We start from the raw sequence: 18,231 nt of genomic DNA on the forward strand, positions 1-18,231 counted from the left end.
ACGCCGAGTTGGCAGGGGGCTCGCGTGCTCCAAAGCGCAGCCGCGGCGGTACAGCGAGTGGAGCCTGCGAGGGCAAGGTTGGGTAGCTGGAAGCTAGCGCGCACACGGAGTGTCCTTTCAAGGACGCAGACGTGCGAGCCTTTCCGCCACTTACCAGGGCGCGCTGGCCAGAGAGTGAGTGCCCACCGGCCAGGGACCTGGGGGCTGGGGAGGGACTGCAGGCCATAGAGGTCTCTGGCTTACAACTTGCCAGCTAGACTGTAGATGTGTGTCCCCGTGGTTCCTGGCACTCCGGGTCCTGGACCGGCTGGAAAATATGATCTCTTACCTCTCCCTGGGCGCCACCGCATGCCAGGCACAGTGCTTCACACGAATGATCTCGTTTATGTGCCCTCAGCCCCGTGAAGTAGGTGACCGCATTATCCTCATATTACTAATAAGGGAGCAGGGAACCCGAGAGCACCATTCACGAAGGGTGCCATCGTTTACGGAAGCGCCACGGAACCGCTGTAGTTTGGCTGTGCTTTCAAAAACATTGTGGTAATTAATGGGGGGGGGGCTGGGGGGCGGGATCTTGCTAACCAGTAATCTCTGAAAATAACAGCTTCTGTGAACTTTAATCTCTGGAAACCTCAGCCAAAGAAAAGACATGAAAAGAAACTTGTATAAATCATACAGACTTCTAATACTGCTAGGTGTAGTTCTGGGGTGGGGAGAGGAGAGTAACCTAAATGAGCACAAAAGGCAGGCAGACAATGGCGTAGCTACACAAAGAAATGTCTAGCTGTTCCAGTGACCAGTGTGGGGCCTGACTGTGGAAAGAGACTTAGGAAGTAATAAAGTGAAAACTTCATAAAATAGCATTTGGATGCATTAAGATGAAATTATGTTTATGTCAAAAATAGAACACATTTGGTGTGGTATGTATAGTTTAAAAGCACATGACTCTTCCTGTGGACTTGGGTAAAACTTTTATCCTTTGTTGGTTTCCAACAAAGGTGAGTTGTTCTTGCTGTGGATGGGGTGCCTGAGGGTGAAGAGCCTATGTTGGAGATTTGTTTATTTTGAACAAGTCCCTCATTTGTGGGCCTCAGTTTCTTATTCTTAACCTCTAGACGAAGTGGATGATTTGGAATTGGGAACCCAGATTACTAAAGTGGCTATTGAACGGCCAAGACATGTGATAGAAATATTTCACCTGAGCCAAGCAAGACATAGGGAGTGGTGAGGCCTGGGAATGCTGAAAAATGCATAGGGCGCCAGGAAGCATTTAAATGGAAGCATTTGATCCAAATCAAGATGTCTCTGGTCCCTCAATTTGACAATCTCAGGCTGAGCATCTCTGAGTCTGCAGTGACACTGGGAACCTTTCAGTACTACTCTTCTACTTAAGAGGCTCCAGTGGCTTTTTGCTAGGCTTAGGATAAAAGTTTTGTCCCTTCCCTATAAGGTCAGCTTGGTTGGACCCCACTCAACTCTGACTGTATCCCCTATACCTCTTAAACAAACCAACAAACGAAACTGAAACTAAAAACCATATTTCAGCCAAATAGTCCTTCTAGTTCCTCAAACCTTTCAGCAGAGTCCCCACTTCAGCACTTATTTGCTATTCTGTCTGCCTGGACCCCATATTTTTCATGGCAAACTGCATATTCACTGTCCCTGTTTGGAGACCCCTTCTTGAGCTCCCTATCTAAAATAGCAAACATACTCCTGCCCAAAGGTATTTTATTTTCTTAGCACTATCACTATTACTTATCATCATCATTAGTACATATCTCTGTCTGGAATTCTGTGCCTTCCTTGTCTTCTTGTTTATTGTCTCTCCCCCCACCCACCAAAGAGTAAGGGTTCTATTTTCATCTATTTTGTTCATCTCTGTAGCCTTGGCACCTGGGTGCAGTATCCAGCCAGAGGGTCAGTTCCACCTTTTTGGCTGCTATGAATAATGCTGCTGTAAATGTGGGTGCACAAGTGATCTCACCCTGCTTTCAATTTTTTGAAGTTATACCCAGAAGTGGAATTGCAGGGTACATGGTAACTTCATTTTAAAATGGCACCTCTGTACCATTTTTCCATAGCAGATGCACTTTTTACATCCACACCAACAGTCCATAGGGGTTCTAAATCCTTCCACTTCCCACCAACCTTGTGGATTGTTGATTTTTTTGATGATAGCCATTTTAATGGGTGTGAGGTGATATCTCATTGTAATTTTGATTGGTTATTCCCAGTGACCAATGACACCAAGCACCTTTTTATTTGCTTAGTCCTCATTTATATATCTCATTTAGAGAAAGGTCTATTCCATTCCTGTTCTCATTTTTAATTGGGTTGTTTGTTTTTTGTTGTTGAGTTTTATCTGAGCTTCTCCCCCGCCACCGCCCCTCAGTGGGAGTAGGTTTCTTGCAGGACCTTTGCTCTATCAGCATGAAGCTAGTTTTTCTGGAGATGGCTAGCCAGGGGTGAGGACACAGCCTCCTTTGTGCCTCTGAGGTTTTCTTAGGGAGAACTAACATTTTTCTTTTTTTTTTTTTTTTTTGGTGCTTGGGATTGAACCCAGAGCTTTGTACATGCTAAGCACATGCTCTACTACTGAACTCCACCCTGGCCCTCTGGAATCATATCGTGTGCTAGCCACTACACACACATATATGTATATATGTGCATGTGTGTGTGTGTGTATGATATAGATATCTCCTGAACCATTCTGTGGCTTTGTAGTTGAGAAGGCTGAGGCACAGAGAGGTACAGGGACTTGCTGCAGGTCACATAGTTAGACATAGCAAAACTGGAATCTGGATAAAATTCATCTCATATGGAAGTCTCCACTGGCCTAGGCTACCTCCCTAGAGAAACTTTTGAGATCTCTATCTAGAAACAAGATCTGAACCAACTCCTTATTTACAGGTAGGAAAAGCACCCAGTGACACCCAGTACTATCTCCTGGGCTTCGCCAACACCAGCTGGGTATTCAGGTGCCCTGCGTGCATGTCAGCTTATTAATGTGCCTGCCCTTTGCCTCTTCACCCTCATGTATTACCTAAAGGCTGAGAAGGTACAGTGCCTGCTTCCTGCCTGTGACTCGTTTCTCAGGTCCTCTTCTCTATGGCTGGCTGCCTTCACTGAAGGTTCCAAGTCCTCTGAGAAAAAAGAAGTGTTGGTTTTGATATTTGGCATGATTTGTCCTTGGAGGCCTGTCTCCAAAGGAAGCCTTGCCTCTCCCAAGAGCCTTTTTTTCTAATGCATGCGCATGTCCTCCTGAAGCAGAGAGCCTAGACTTTGTACTTGCACCTCACCTCTGCATTCCCCACCTCCCTTGAGTTGACTTTGTCTTTCAGATTATTGGGATCACCAAAGAGAGTGACTGCACCTGAAAGCCTGGGGCCGCCACACCAAATCAGAGGAAAAAAATCAGTCTTCTTCGGGCATGGCAGGTAATGGCTCATTATGGGGGAGTTAGACTTTTAATCCAAGATTGAATATATCATTTGATATTTTAAAAATCTAAACCTAAACAACACAGCAGTGTGTACAACCTATTTACACCGTGGATCACTCTCTGGAATTATCTTGTTTTGAATATTTTTAGTTTTCTTGTCCATTTTTACCCACTCCGGAAGGCAAGTTCCTCAAGAATGGAGGCCATACCTACCTTGTCTTTACCCTGCCTCCAGTTCCAGAAATCATCCCTCTGACATAGTAGGTCCTCAAAAAGTAGTTGTTCAGTGAGTGAGTGAGCCCCAATTTTAAACTACACTTTAAGTCCCAATTTTAAAATGATTTCGTCTCTACTTTTTTTTTTAATTATTCCAGTTTTACTTTTTTTGTTGTTGTTGGTTCTTTGTTCTTTTTCTTTTTTTTCAGTACATTTTTTTCATGTATGGTAAGCAGAATCTCTGCCACTGAGCTCACCCCCAGCCCCATCTATCTGTACTTTTATGTTTGTTTATCATGCATGCAGGCACAGACACCTGCACACCTATACAGTGAATTTTGGAACTTATTTTTTTCACTCAACAATATAACATGGAAATGCTTTCATTTTAGAATATATGTATTCACTTTATTCTGTACATTCTACTATAGATTTGGATGTTTCGAACTTGGCACTACTGATATCTGGGGCCACATAATGCTTTGTTGTGGGGAGATCCCTGTGCCTTGTAGACTGTTTAGCAGAGTCCAGTGACTCTGCCTGCCCCCACCAGTGACAACCAGAAATGGCTCTGGAATTGGGAAATATCCTCTGACAGGCAACACTGCCCCTAGTTGAGAAACATTGGTGTAGGATTTCATTCACACCCATTCTCCTGGTAAGCCCCCAAGTAGAATTCCTTTATAACATTGGAGTCGGAGAAAGCCAAAATTAATAATTTACTTAACTCATGGAATTCAGCCCTTTACATTCAATTGAATACCCTGCTTCAAGCTAATATATGTATTTTCTCCTCAAGATCCTAGACTGCAAAATTTAAGTCAAGTATTTAACATTTTAGACTTAGATGTTACCAGAGAAAATCACCAAGTTACCTTCTAGAAGAATTCAGTACATAATCCCACAGACTCTCATGAATGTGGACGATACTGTGTTCAGAAGCCTCTGCTGTTCATGATACAGCTAGTGCCTATAAAACCTGTTCTTAGAGTCCTCTTTGCCTTAGCATTGCCACCAAGATATGGCTTTCACCTAGTCCTGCCTTCCTCAAGGGACGAGGGGACAGTTCCTTGTGTTTTGTTTAAGTGCCCAGTTGCCATAAACCTGGAAGATGGAAGCACAATGTGCCAGCCTGAAAGGGGCCATAGCTGTAGGGTTGGCACAAAAGATGAGTTCTGACAGCTTTTTATTTTGGTGTTTGGGAGTCAGGCTAAAACTTCTCATAGAGCTAACCAGATTATATCAGGCTTTTAAGGATTTAATTGTGTAGTTTCGTTTTGAGAAGACATAATTTGGCCTGCTGTGTTTGTATGTACAGGTTGAGCATCCCTAAAGCTCCGAAACATTTTTCAATTCATGACTCTAAAATACTCTGAAATCCAAAATTCTCTGAACACAAAATTTCAGATTTTAGTATTTCTGATTTTGGATTTTCATATCATGGAGGCTTTACCTATAAAGTCTACACAAATATTCCAAAATTTGAAAAATATGAATTCCAAAATACTTCTGGCATTTCAGATAAGGAATACTCAACCTATATTTGCACACTCAAGTAATGATGAACTATGATATAACTGAATTTAAAAATGTTAATTTTAAAACTGTCATCCAGTAAGATCATTGGTATTGCTTAGCTTCAACGGCAGTGATGCGTCTAAGCATATAATTTTCATCTTAGTCTTCATGGGATTTTGACAAAGGAGAATGGCTGTTCAGTAGGAAATGTTCCTTCTCCTGATGTAGGTAAGAAAGTGCTCATTGTCTATGCACACCAAGAACCCAAGTCTTTCAATGGCTCCTTGAAGAAAGTGGCAGTGGATGAATTGAGCCAGCAGGGATGCACCGTCACCGTGTCTGATTTGTATGCCATGAACTTTGAGCCAAGGGCCACAAGGAAAGATATCACTGGTGAGTCACGGCATAAATGCTTGGTTATTTTTTAACTTTCTTCTTTGTATTCTTTAATTTTAACATGTCTTAAAAAGCTAATCATTGCACAAAATATGTAAATCTCAGGTCAGCAAGGAGTCCAAAGTGCCAGGCTCTTTTCCCTCCTATCCCCCAGCAACCCAGTTTCTCTGTTCCCAAGGTAGTCAGGATGCAGTTTTCTCTGTGTCCTTTCTGAGATAGTCCTTGCTATATAAGCAGTCATGAGAGTATTCTTCATTTTTCCTCTACATTTTACAAAAACAGAAGCATATTATGCTCATCATTTTACAAGTTGCTTTTATTTTTCTTATTGTGGAAAGTATTCCGTTGTATGGCCATGTCATGGTATCTCCCTACTAAAGGACATTTTAGGTTGTTTCTGATCTTTTGCTATCAAAAACAATGTTGCAGTGAACAGTCAGAGTCATATGTGTTTTCCCACATATGCAAGTTTGTCTAGAAGTGGAATTACTGGTGAAAAAGAGTGTGCATTTTAATTTTCCTAGATAATGCCAAGTTGCTCTCCATAAATCTCATACCAGTTTACACTATTGTCAGCAATGTTTACAAATGTTATTTCCTCACTGTCACCAATAGTATTGACAATTTTTTTTTTATAATTGCCAGTCTAGCAGGTGAAAAGATAGTGTTCCAAATAGTTCTAATTTGTCCTTCTCTCATTGTGAGGTTTATTATCTTAATATTTATATTCTATTTATTAATACTTATTTGTATTAACATTTTATTTTTATTTTTAATTAACATTTAATAAAATATTAAATATTCTCTTTCCGGTGAATTATCTGTTCATATCATCTGTTCATTTTTCTATTGAGTTGTTAGTCTTTTTATTATTGATTTTAAAAAGTTCTTTATATACAAAAAGCCTATAGTATGGAATATGAATTGTAAATCCTTTTTGTTAAATAATCTTTTTTTAGTTGTTGATGGACCTTTATTTATTTACTTATTTTATTTATATGCAGTGCTAAAAATCGAACCCAGTGCCTCACACTGCTAGGCAAGCACTCTACCACTAAGCCACAACCCAAACCCGAAAACATTTTTACCTAATTTGTTTTTGTTTTTGTTTATTTGACTTTGCTTATGGTGACTTTTTCCTTTTAGCTTCCATTTACTTTCATTTAGTTAATATTTGATCAGTCTTTTTCATTTATGACTTCAGGAATTTGTTCAATCCCCAGTGCCAATTTAAAAGGAAGGAAGGGCTGGAATTGTGGCTTAGTGGTAGAATGCTTGCCTGGCACGTAGGAGGCACTAAGTTTGATCCTCAGCGCCACATAAAAATAAATAAATTAATTAAATAAAAAGCTTAAAAAGGATGCTATAAAAAAAATAATAAAAGGGAGGTTGGGGCTGGGGCTCACGGAAGCGCACTTGCCCTGCATGTGTGAGGCACTGGGTTTGATTCTCAGCCCTGCATAAAAATAAATAAAATAAAGGTCTATCAACAACTAAAAAAAAAATTAAAAAGATAAAAGGAAGGAAGGACGGAAAGAAAGAAAGAAAATATCTAGGAAAAATTGCACTTGTAGTGAATATAAAAACATTTTTTTCTGGGCTGGGGATGTGGCTCAAGCGGTAGCACGCTCTCCTGGCATGCGTGCGGCCCGGATTCGATCCTCAGCACCACATACCAACAAAGATGTTGTGTCCGCCGAGAACTAAAAAATAAATATAGAAAAAAAAACATTTTTTCTTGTCATTGTTCTGTAAACAATACAATATAACAACTACCTACATAGATTTACCTTGCATGAGATATTAGAAGTCATCTAGAGATGATTTAAAGTCTACAGGAGGATGTTTGTAGGTTCTATGCAAATCCCACACAATTTTATATAAGGGACTTGGGCTTCCATGGATTTTGGTGACCTGGAAAGTCCTGGAACCAAACGCCTGTGGATACTGAGGGACAACTATAGGTTTAAAGGGCCCAGAGGGGTCTCAGGCTTGATGTAATATGGCAGCTATGACCCCATCTAATTACCTCCCTGGTGCCACACAGCCTCTGGCCTACAGTAGTTACTCTCTTCGGTTTTCTTGAAAGACAAGATTTATACCTAGAAGCACTGGGTGTGTATTCTTTGAATGAAAATCAAATACAAATAGGTTAAAAAGAGGAAGCAAAGATTCTTTTTTTTTAATTACAAATTGATGGCTAGTTCACTTCCCTTTTTGGCTTTTCTCAAAGTGACTTCAGGTTTGCACATGGAACAGTGGAGGAAGTCACACTTGCTTCTCTAGTCATCCCACCTCTGTGCCTGTCTCTGCTACTTAGGAATCGGGTGTCACCAAACAAACTACTAAGCTCTGTAAAGTTCGGCTTTCTCACTGGTAGAGAACTAGTATGATGTCATCAGTTGTTAGGAGCATAAGAAGGGTGATGGGTGCACAGCACAGCATCTGGTGGGTGGGAAATGCTCACTGAGTGGCCCTGGTAGGTTCCTTCTCGTACCCTAACTGGGTTGGGTCACAGCAAATGTCATTGACTCACTTTGAGGAGTCCAGATGCACACAGCATTAGTGAAATTGTTGGGACAGGCTGTGACCTCTCACCTGGAAGTGAGAGCACTTGGCTCTTTCCTCAGGTGACCTTTCTAATCCTGAGGTCTTCAGTTATGGGGTGGAAGCCTATGAAGCCTACAAGAAAAACTGTCTAACCAGTGACATCACTGAGGAGCAGAAAAAGGTGCAGGAAGCTGATCTCGTGATATTCCAGGTTTGTTTTTCCTTTAATTAATGTATTGAATGAGATTCGTCCTACATAAGACTCTTTGCAAATACTACATTCTACACTCCTAGAAGTGGCAACAGTGTTTTCTTAGCACATTTTCACACACTTACTGGGTGAGTGTTGTACCACAGTACTTAGTTACAACACTTAGTTGTAACACTTACCTAGTTACAACACTTTACTTAGTTTAGTAGAGAGATTCATGCAGCCATTATAGAGTTCTGACCCCCTGTGTAAACAGGAGTGAATTTTTCTGTTAGCCCAGTGGTCCACAAACAGTAGAATCATGCAGGTCTTGTTGTGTTCATTTTCTTTAAGTCCCCACCCTGTACATGCTGGGCCACTTGAAAGCCAGTTTTCTCTACCCAACTGTTTATCAAAGATGTGGGTCAAAGGCCTCAAATGTTTATCAAGGTAATATCAGTCAAAGGCCTGATTATTATGGGGAAAAACTTCTGTTTCCATCTTCTCACTAGTTGAAACACACACACATACACACACACACACACACACACACACACACCAGCCACTTTACCTGTATTTGACCCAAGGAGAATATAGGCTCCTTTCTGCCATTACAGAAGAAGCAGTCAAGTAAACACATGTGTTTAGGGTAATTTGTGGGTTAACAGAAATCCAAGTCAAACTGGAAAGAAAGGGGAGTTCATACCAAGGGCTTTGGTCACTTGAGTCTCCTAGACAAGCAGCACAGAGCTGTGGCTGGGCTACAGGGACACAGGACCCAAGCTGGAACATCTTTGATGTCTTCCTCACCAGATTCCATCCACATCTCCCTGCACCTTGGCTCTGTTCTCTCTCTCTCTCTTTTTTTTAACTTTTTTTTTTTTCAGTTGTAGTTGGACACAATACCTTTATTTTATTTACTTATTTTTTATGTGGTGCTGAGCATCAAACCCAGCTCCTCGCACATGCTAGGCAAGCACTCTAGTGCTCAGTCACAACCCCAGCCCCTGGTTCTGTTTCTCTTGCTGCATGCCAAGGCCTTGATTCCCTAGATCCAGAATTTCCAAGCAAGGGATCTGATTAGTCCCAGTTGACACCCAGATTTTAACAACTCACCCCAGGTGTGGGAACTGTATGATCTTTCCACAGCATCTTCTTCTCAGTCGTTGATTGGCTCAGTCACAGGACTGCTGCCCCAAAGCCAGTGTCAAGTTTTCATCTCTTCCCTGTGCATGGGGATCAGCATCAGCGGGGTGCAGAGCCAACATAATAGCAACAGGACCATTTTTCAACTACGCCCCTTCCCACTATCACCACACCTCAGAGCTGGCCATGTTTATTACCCTTACCCACCCAGCCACCAGGGAGGAGGAGAGTGGAATTTGTTCTGTATCACCAAACAGACTAACTTATGAATCCTGAGACAAGCCACAGTATTTCTTCTTCCTTATATGCTGTCCCCAGTTTCCGCTGTACTGTTTCAGCGTGCCGGCTATCCTGAAGGGCTGGATGGACAGGGTGCTGTGCCAAGGGTTCGCCTTCGACATCCCAGGGTTCTATGATTCTGGTTTTCTCAAGGTATGTGCTCTAGGGACAAGGATCACTGGACTATTAGAGAGGAAGGAAGGAGGAGGCAGCTATCAAGTTATAGTTTGCTGCTGTTTTTTTTTGTTTGTTTGTTTTTTTAAGTAAGTGCTGATTGAGCATCTGCTATGTGCACAGCGTTGAGTACTGGACACAGATGAGGAAAACCATCATTTCTGAACTTGTGGATCTTTCCGTTTAGTGGATGTGGGGGCTAAGTACTGGGCTAGGGATGAAGTGGGCAAGTTAATATGGGCAGCAAAGTGGTCAGCCCTGGCTCCAGAGGTCATCTACTCCATGATGGAGAGACCATCCCTGGCCTTATGAGTTCATCCCTCTGAACTTCACATGTGGGCCTGATGAAACAAGATAATGCAACACCCACACTGCACAATGAGAAATGCATGGAATCTGGTAGATGCATAATGTTAGCAGCTATGAATTTCTTACTAAAAGAATTTCCTGCTAAAATTAGAGACTCAAATTCTGAAAGCCTCAGAAAATGAGTGTATGTGAGGAAAGCAAATCTCATAAACAAGATCTGTCTTGGACCACTAGTGACACCGTCATTTACTGAGTGGCCAGTGAGTGCTGGGCTCCACTCATCTCCTCCTCAGCTCTGTAGACAGCACCTAAGTAGTGACCACTTACATGGTGTCTCTGGAAGCTGGCTTCTGCTGGAAGTCTGGGCATGTTAGAGCTTTTTCGTTCACTTGGTCCCTTTGTTTCATTCTACCTCCTGTTGGGATATAGCTGTCACCTGTGGTTGGGCCTGTGGGAGATGTGAGTGACCCTCTATTTTCCCCTGGCCATTGCCAGCATCACAGTAGCACTCACATCCTCTTCTGGCATCCGCATTAAATGCATTTGCTCTCTCTCCTGCAGGATAAACTAGCCCTCCTTTCCTTAACCACGGGAGGCACAGCCGAGATGTACTCAAAAGCAGGGGTCAGTGGAGATTTTCGGTACTTTCTGTGGCCACTCCAGGTAAACAGATGACAAAAGGCTTCCATGCCATGCTAGCCTGTTGTACATCCCCACCTCTCCAAGGTGTGAAATGACATGTGATGTGAGCCTGCCACCCCACACCATTCTCACTGTATTTGGATACAGACGGTAACATTTTGCCCTTTTGAATTCTGACTTGGGAGCATTGAAAAGGCTGATCAATAGGGAATATGTATTGTAATTGTAGCCTCTGAGATTTGGCCCAAAGCTAAGCCAAACCTGGTTAGCTTGTTGTCTGCTTTGTGGAGACTAGAATGGCTCTGAGGTAGTTCCAGGTGTGTGTGTGTGTGTTTGTGTGACGAGCATGTGGGAGGCCCAAGAGAGCCTTTCATGCAGACCCTCAGCCCTGGCGAGAGGTGCCCCTGGCCCTGTGTTCCATGTAGCCTCTCAGGAGCCTCTGCTGGCTGAGCTCCCCGTGGAGATAGCCCACACTCCAGGTACCCAAGACTCTGAGCTTCCCCACTCTGACCTGCTCTCCAAGGTGGACTCTTGATGCCTTTGTGAACACCCTGGGCCTGATGAGTAGCCAAGGAGTGGGCATCTGCCAAGGGGAAGGCAGTAGGCAGAGTGAGTTCTAGCAGTCTCGGTTGTCCATGTGCAAAGTGCTCCCCAGTGAAGGACAGAGCAGGGGGCAAGGATGCAGAGAAGCACACTCTAGGTGAGGGACTCTGAGGAGACCTGAAGCTTCCAGGCTGTCATGAGAGATTTCTATCAGAGGAGAGCATATATAGAGAAGAGCACAGCCTGTGAGCTTGTTGTAAAAGATATAGATGTTGTGGCAGTAGAGAGTATAGCTCAATGGTAGAGCACACACTTAGCATGCATGAGGTGCTGGCTTTGATTCTCAGCACCACAAAAAAAAGGAAAGAAAGAAAATCAAAAGAAGAAGTAGGAATTGCCTTTTTTCTGTGAACATGCTTTGCCCACGGGTCTGTTTTTTTTTTTTTAATTGATTTATCAGCATTCTAGATGTTAGCAAAATTAATCCTATTGTGTGTCTTTTCAAACCATGAAAACCTTCCTTCCAGGTAGTTCACATTTATTTTTAAGTGAATTCCTTTCCTTTGTTGCTGATTTTGTCAACTTTTTCACTGTGTCTTCTAAAACTTAGTTCTGTATTTATGGAGGCCGTTGATTTCCAAGTACTACTTTTTCACCCAGACCATTTCTGATTTCTTCTGTTGATCATAATGGTGCTTCTGAAAAGCTGACTTCTGGAAATAATGTTGTGTGAGAAAAAATACTGTAGTAAGAGGTGTGTGAGCCTCTCCCACTCCACCTACCCCCCTGATTGGGGCAGGCCTGGACCAGGATGTGGGTTTTAAAGAAAGCAGTGCACAGGACTGAGTGTGAGATTTCTAAGAAAACAAGTGATCCTTTTTGAAAGGAGAAAGAATAGTGATTCCAACTAGTGACACTCCGCTGAAGTACTAGAGGACAGTTAACAAGTCTGAGCTTCCTTCTTCACAGGCCCACTTACATTCTTTCTTTTTTAAAAAAAAAATCTCTACTTTGTTTTCAGTTTGCAAAAATACATGTTACAGGACAAAGGGAGATAATGTAAAAAAATAATAATAAAAAGTCCCCTCAATCTATAACCCCACAAAATCATCACTTTTAATCACTTGGTTTATTTTCTTAAGACCCATATATATTCTTATACACATAACTTTTATTAATAGGTTAGTTATGTTTATTGCTCTTTTATATAAATGGCATACAACAAGTAATGCTTAAAATTTGTAGTTTTCATTTAACAAATAACTTCAACTATAGTGACATACTATATCTAGAAAACCCTTAGTCTAGAATGATCCATCCTATGAAGGTACCATAATTTGTCTTGGCAATCAAAACAGTGACATTTAGGGTTGGAAACAGCAGTAATAATTGCAGGTGAAAATCTGTAAATGCTGGTTGCTCCGTGCTCTTCTGCTCATTTATTCCCCACATCCTGAGGTTAAAACGGAGTCACAGGTTTCCAGACCTCGGAGCTTTAGAGCTGTTTTATTTTTTGAAGGTTTATTTTTTATCATTCTCCCTTTGATCATTTCACTGAATCATACATCAAGGATGTGGTTTCTGATCAGTTCTTTTCTTTATGTCTTCAGCATGGTGCTTTGCACTTCTGTGGATTTAAAATTCTTGCCCCTCAGATCAGTTTTGCTCCTGAGTTTTCATCAGAAGAAGAAAGAAAAGCAATGGTGGCATCTTGGGCCCAACGATTAAAGAGCATCTGGGAGGAAGAGCCCATCCGCTGCACACCCCCTTGGTACTTTGGGGAATAACACTGTGTGTCCCATGTACATCGTGTGCGTGATGCAGTTAAGAATACATGCAAGGAGATGGTACTGTCAAAAATAAAATTAGGGGCTGGGGATGTGGCTCAAGCGGTAGCGCGCTCACCTGGCATGCGCGCCCGGGGCGCTGGGTTCGATTCTTAGCACCACATAAAAATAAAATAAAGATGTTGTGTCCGCTGAGAACTAAAAAATAAATATTGAAAAATTCTCTCTCTCTCTCTCTCTCTCTCTCTCTCTCTCTTTAAAAAAATAAATAAATAAAACAAAATTAGAACAAAGTGAACTGGATATAGTTAATAATCTCTATGAAGTCACTATGAATGAGTGACCTCAAGAGTTTTATACAGCCAGATCAGATATTGCAATCATCAGTTTACTGTATTGAATTCTGCTGACTGGTAATTATTTACTTAAGCTTTCATTTCTTTAATGTGTGTTTAATATCTATCTTGCTATGTTCAACCTTCAGGATGATTTTAATTTTCAGATAGTTCTCTGGACATGGAGCTTGATTTGTATTTTTCTGTTTGTTTTTGTTTCATAACTCAGCTGGCATAACTCAACTAGAGAATTTTTGCTTTTTCCCCAGGAAGTTTAATCCATTCGTAGCTAATGTTTTAGTTCTTTATTGGAATATAACTCCCCTATTTTCTTTTCACTTGCATTATTACTATGAAGTTTTAATTGAACAGCTGGTTAGCATGTATTTGGAGCCATTATGTGCTGGTTACAGTGAAAATTTCAAAGCATTCTGCCGCTATGCACATGGTCTCGTGACACCACTGCTAATTATCCTGAAGCACAGGAACAGGTAGATAGAGGAATATCTCTGAATGCAAGTTTAAGGGATCACATATTCATCGTCATCATCATTCCTTCCCCCTGTTGTCACTACTGAACAAAGAGCCTGTGCCCAGGGGCCCTTCTTCCTTAACCTTCCCAAAGCCACTCTTAGCCACCCTCATTGGACTGCTCAGACAGCTTCCTGCTGGAGTTACCATCTTGGTCCTCCTGTCCTCTGCGTCTTCATCTTGCTTCTCACCTGCGTCCCTCCTCCTCTTCAGCAGCATCTTCAGACCCTTTTCCAACTGCATTTTCTAGCAGATATTTTTCCAGATACACCTTCTCTTCTGAGTCTTCACACTCTCTTCAGGGCTTTCCTCACTGAACATTCATCATCTTCAGATAATGATCTTTCCAAGCCATTTTCTTCTCCCTGTTTTCAGGATAATTTTTCAGTATTATTTTTGGAGCCATCTTCAAGTTACTTTTCAGAGTAGTCTTTAGACTTTCTGAGGAATCTTAAGACTTTTTTCAAGTACCTTCTTAGAACTATCTTTTGGGGCTTCTTTTCAGGGGCTAACTTCTTTAGCATTTTTTTCAGAAGAATTTTCTTTAAAATCTCCCCATCTGGGCTGGGGATGTGGCTCAAGCGGTAGCGCGCTCACCTGGCATGCATGCGGCCCGGGTTCGATCCTCAGCATCACATACAAAGATGTTGTGTCTGCTGAAAACTAAAAAAAATAAATAAATATTAAAATTCTCTCTCTGCCTAAAAAAAAAAAAAAAAAAATCTCCCCATCTTCTGCTCCCCCCCAAGCATTTTTTCATGAATAGGTCTTTTAAATACCACTTCACTATGGCCTCTTGAACATCCATCCTGGATGTGCTAGGGTACCCCAAAAATGCTTTACTTTAGAAAGTCCTGCTCTTTAAGAGGTAAAGATGAAATTGGAACCCTGAATGCCTTTGTTGGCCCCTCTTAGCTTTGCAGTCTCTTCAACCCTATCCTCTGCAGATCCATCTCATGCCTTGAGGGGAATTTCTAGCCAAATTCATTTGTTTCATGAAAATGTACTGAGGGTAAAGCTTATCAGGAATCAGATCAGGTGTTATTTTCACTCAGTTTTGACCTTTGTGCTGATTTCTCCCAGCAGGAGCTAGCAGTCTGAGAGAAGAATTTATTATTACCTCCATTTTACAGATGGGTGAGCTGAGACTCAGAGTTGCAGCAACTTGATCGGGGTCCCAACGTTACAATTGGCTGATCAGAGAGCAAACCAAAATTTCTAGCCAAATGAATTTAGCCGCCCACAGTTTACAAGAGACATATCTAAAACAAAAATCCAAAAGGCAAGGAAAAAGAAACACTGCAAATGTAGTCACACAGCAAGCAGCACTTCAGTCCCTGCGAGACCACACATTTTAACAGTGGTCCTAAGGTACAATGGAGCTGAAAACCTGCTGCTACCTAGTGACCTGGTAGCCTTTGTCACGTTGTAGTGTAGCACTTTCCTCATGTTTGTAGTGAGACTGTAGAGATTTGTGCTTTAGGACATATCTTTGGTAAAGATAGACAATTTGATATTTAAATCCATGTTGACTTTTAACTGATATGTTTGTCCACTTACCCTTTTTAGTGCTTATAGATATATTTGGATTTTTTCCACCATCACATTTCGTACCTTCAATGTGTCCTGCATTTACTGTTCATTTTTCCTCCCATTCTAATCTTCTTTTGGATGACTGTAGTTTTTTTTTTAATTATTATTATTATTTAGTTGTAGTTGGACACAATACTTTTATTTCATTTATTTTTATGTGGTGCTGAGGATCGAATCCAGGGCCTCGCACATGCTAAGCAAGCGCTCTACTGCTGAGCCACAACCCCAGCCCTGGATATCTGTAGTTTTTAAATTCCATTTTTTTCTCTACTAATTTGGCTGCCAATTTCCTTGCTCTTAGGGCTCATCTTATCTAGAAACTTGAATACACATATATCACTTGAAAACCACAGTTAACCATGAACTTTAGCCTCCTACATGAACTGCAGTTCCTGTCTACTTCACCTCCAGTCATATAAAAGTGCAGCACATACAGCATGGACAGTAGAGGGTACTTGATAATGATAGGAAACAACCGCTACTGGATTATGTGTTTTCTATACTTTATTGTTATTCTAAAATGTACTCCTCCTATTCATGAAAGAAAAGTTTAGGAATGGGGATGTAGCTCAATGGTAGAGAGTCTGCTAAGGCCCTGGCTTCCTTCCCCAATGCTAAAAGACAAACAAAACATCAACAAAAAAGTATTGTCAGGTAGTATGCTGTGTATGCCAGCAGCAGCCTCCTCCATCTACATTTACCCTGTCCTTCGATTGCACCAAGAATGATGACCATAAATGCGACATCCAGATTTACATAAGTGCACTCTGTAATTTTTGTACAATAATGAAGCCACCTAATTTCAGGTTTCCCAGAATTATCCCCATCCTTTATTGGGGGTGGGGGAAGTACTGGGGATTGAACTCAGGGGCACTCAACCACTAAGCCAAATCCCCTGCCCTGTTTTGCTTTTTATTTAGAGACAGGGTCTCACTGAGTTGCTTAGCACCTTGCTTTTGCTGAGGCTGGCTTTGAACTCAGGATCTTCCTGCCTCAGCCTCCCAAGCCACTGGGATTACAGGCGTATGCCACTGCACCCAGCAGAAGTACCCCCATCTTTACCAACCTACTTAACTCAAAAGAAGAAGGATAGTTGTATTAATCTGTTAAGTCCCAAGTTTTCAATTCTGTGCATATTTTAATGAAATTGATAGAGGTGCTCTAAAATAGGTGGAAATCATAACCTAGCATTTATTACATAATTTATTATCAATAATATTAATATATTAATATTAATATTAATGAATATATCACTAATCATTCATCTACTCCTTTTCTCAATAGAAAAATATTTAAAAACATAAATATTGGCTGGGCATGGTAGCGCATTCCTATAATCCCAGCAGCTTTGGAGGCTGAGGTAGAAGGACTGCAAGTTCAAAACCAGCCTCTACAACTAATTGAGGCCCTACGCAATTTAGCACGACCCTGTTTCAAAATAAAAAATAAAAGGGCTGGGGAATGTGGCTAAGAGGTTCAATCCCTGGTACCAAAACAAAACAAAACAAACCATAAATATTTATTTCAAAATTGCCATCAGTGGTATGTTTTTGGGTGTTCTGTAAATGGGACAATCGGACATAATGAGTTAATATCAAACAAAATTAGACAATAGAACAAAAACCATTAGTAGAGATGAAAGTCTCTGTAATGATGAGAATTTTGATTCAATTTGAAGTTAAATTGATTATAAACTCTTATCTATCTGGTAAACAGCTTTGAACTACATAAAACAAACATTAAATTGTAAAAAGAAGCTCAACAAATCCACTATCAGAGTGGGAAATTTCAACAGACTTCTAGTAAGTGCTAGCAAAATACATAAAAGAATAAATAGCTGAACTAAATTGATGTAATAGGTATATAAAAATCACTGCACTGCACAGTAGGAAAACTCATATTTTTCTCAAGTATTTACTGAAAAATTATAAATATTCTGACATCAACAAATGTCAAACAATCTGTAACACACAGAAAACGTTCTTTGATAAAAGTGTAATGAATCAGAAATGGGAATAAAGATAACTTTTAAAAAATGCCTAACGTGAAACTTGACAACCTTCTTTTCATAACTCTTGGATAAAAGTGGACATTACAATGGAAAATTTAAAAATTGCTTAGAAGTGAATATAATGAAATTACTGCATTATTAAAATTTGTGGACTACATCTCAGACAGCCTTAAATGCTCATTAGTGAAAAATAAAGACTGAAAATAACCAAGCTGAATGTCATATTCAAGAGATAATAAAAGAATACATACACACTCACAAATAGAAGGTATTTCACAGGAGATACACACATTAGATGCCACTCTAATTATTAAAAGGAAATTCAAATTAAGAGCACAATGCTATACCATTCTGCATCTACCAGTCTAGAAGAAATCTTAGTTTAGACAGCCCCAAGTATTAGTGAGAATATGGATCAACAGAATTATAGAGTATTTTCACATCTTACTACTAATCAAAAATTAGTTAACCTTAGGCACACATATCAAGATGTATGTATTTAATAAGTAAAAAGTTGAGTGAAAAAATGCAGGATATAGAATATCCCTTAACAAAGAATAAACACAAGT

The 18,231-nt window shown here is 40.7% G+C and overlaps 1 protein-coding gene across 4 annotated transcripts; it reads left to right on the top strand.

The window, feature by feature from the left end:
- The first annotated feature begins 39 nt into the window (after window positions 1-39).
- LOC124098552 (ribosyldihydronicotinamide dehydrogenase [quinone]) lies at window positions 40-17,689 on the top strand. Of its 4 annotated transcripts, none has more exons than XM_046453388.2 (7): window positions 40-174; window positions 3,342-3,437; window positions 5,405-5,569; window positions 8,203-8,333; window positions 9,777-9,890; window positions 10,782-10,883; window positions 13,016-17,689. In XM_046453388.2, the coding sequence occupies exons 2-7, from the start codon at window positions 3,431-3,433 to the stop codon at window positions 13,190-13,192; spliced, it is 696 nt and encodes a 231-aa protein (XP_046309344.1). In that variant the 5' UTR covers window positions 40-174; window positions 3,342-3,430; the 3' UTR covers window positions 13,193-17,689. The 4 variants fall into 4 exon arrangements, with proteins under 4 accessions (XP_046309344.1, XP_046309347.1, XP_046309348.1 ...); XM_046453391.2 differs by lacking the exon at window positions 40-174 and adding an exon at window positions 273-406; XM_046453392.2 differs by lacking the exon at window positions 40-174 and adding an exon at window positions 438-540.
- Window positions 17,690-18,231: the final 542 nt, after the last annotated feature.

Source organism: Marmota monax, unplaced genomic scaffold, assembly GCF_021218885.2.
Source record: "Marmota monax isolate L192 unplaced genomic scaffold, Marmota_monax_Labrador192_F-V1.1 WCK01_AAM20220418_F8-fsc00029, whole genome shotgun sequence".
Classification (NCBI taxonomy): domain Eukaryota; kingdom Metazoa; phylum Chordata; class Mammalia; order Rodentia; family Sciuridae; genus Marmota; species Marmota monax.

What these genes read in the sequence shown, in the direction of transcription:
- LOC124098552 (XM_046453388.2), top strand. An exon ending in CTGATCTCGTGATATTCCAG is followed by an intron (nt 8,334 to 9,776) that starts GTTTGTTTTTCC and finishes TGCTGTCCCCAG; the next exon opens with TTTCCGCTGTACTGTTTCAG. An exon ending in ATGATTCTGGTTTTCTCAAG is followed by an intron (nt 9,891 to 10,781) that starts GTATGTGCTCTA and finishes TCTCTCCTGCAG; the next exon opens with GATAAACTAGCCCTCCTTTC.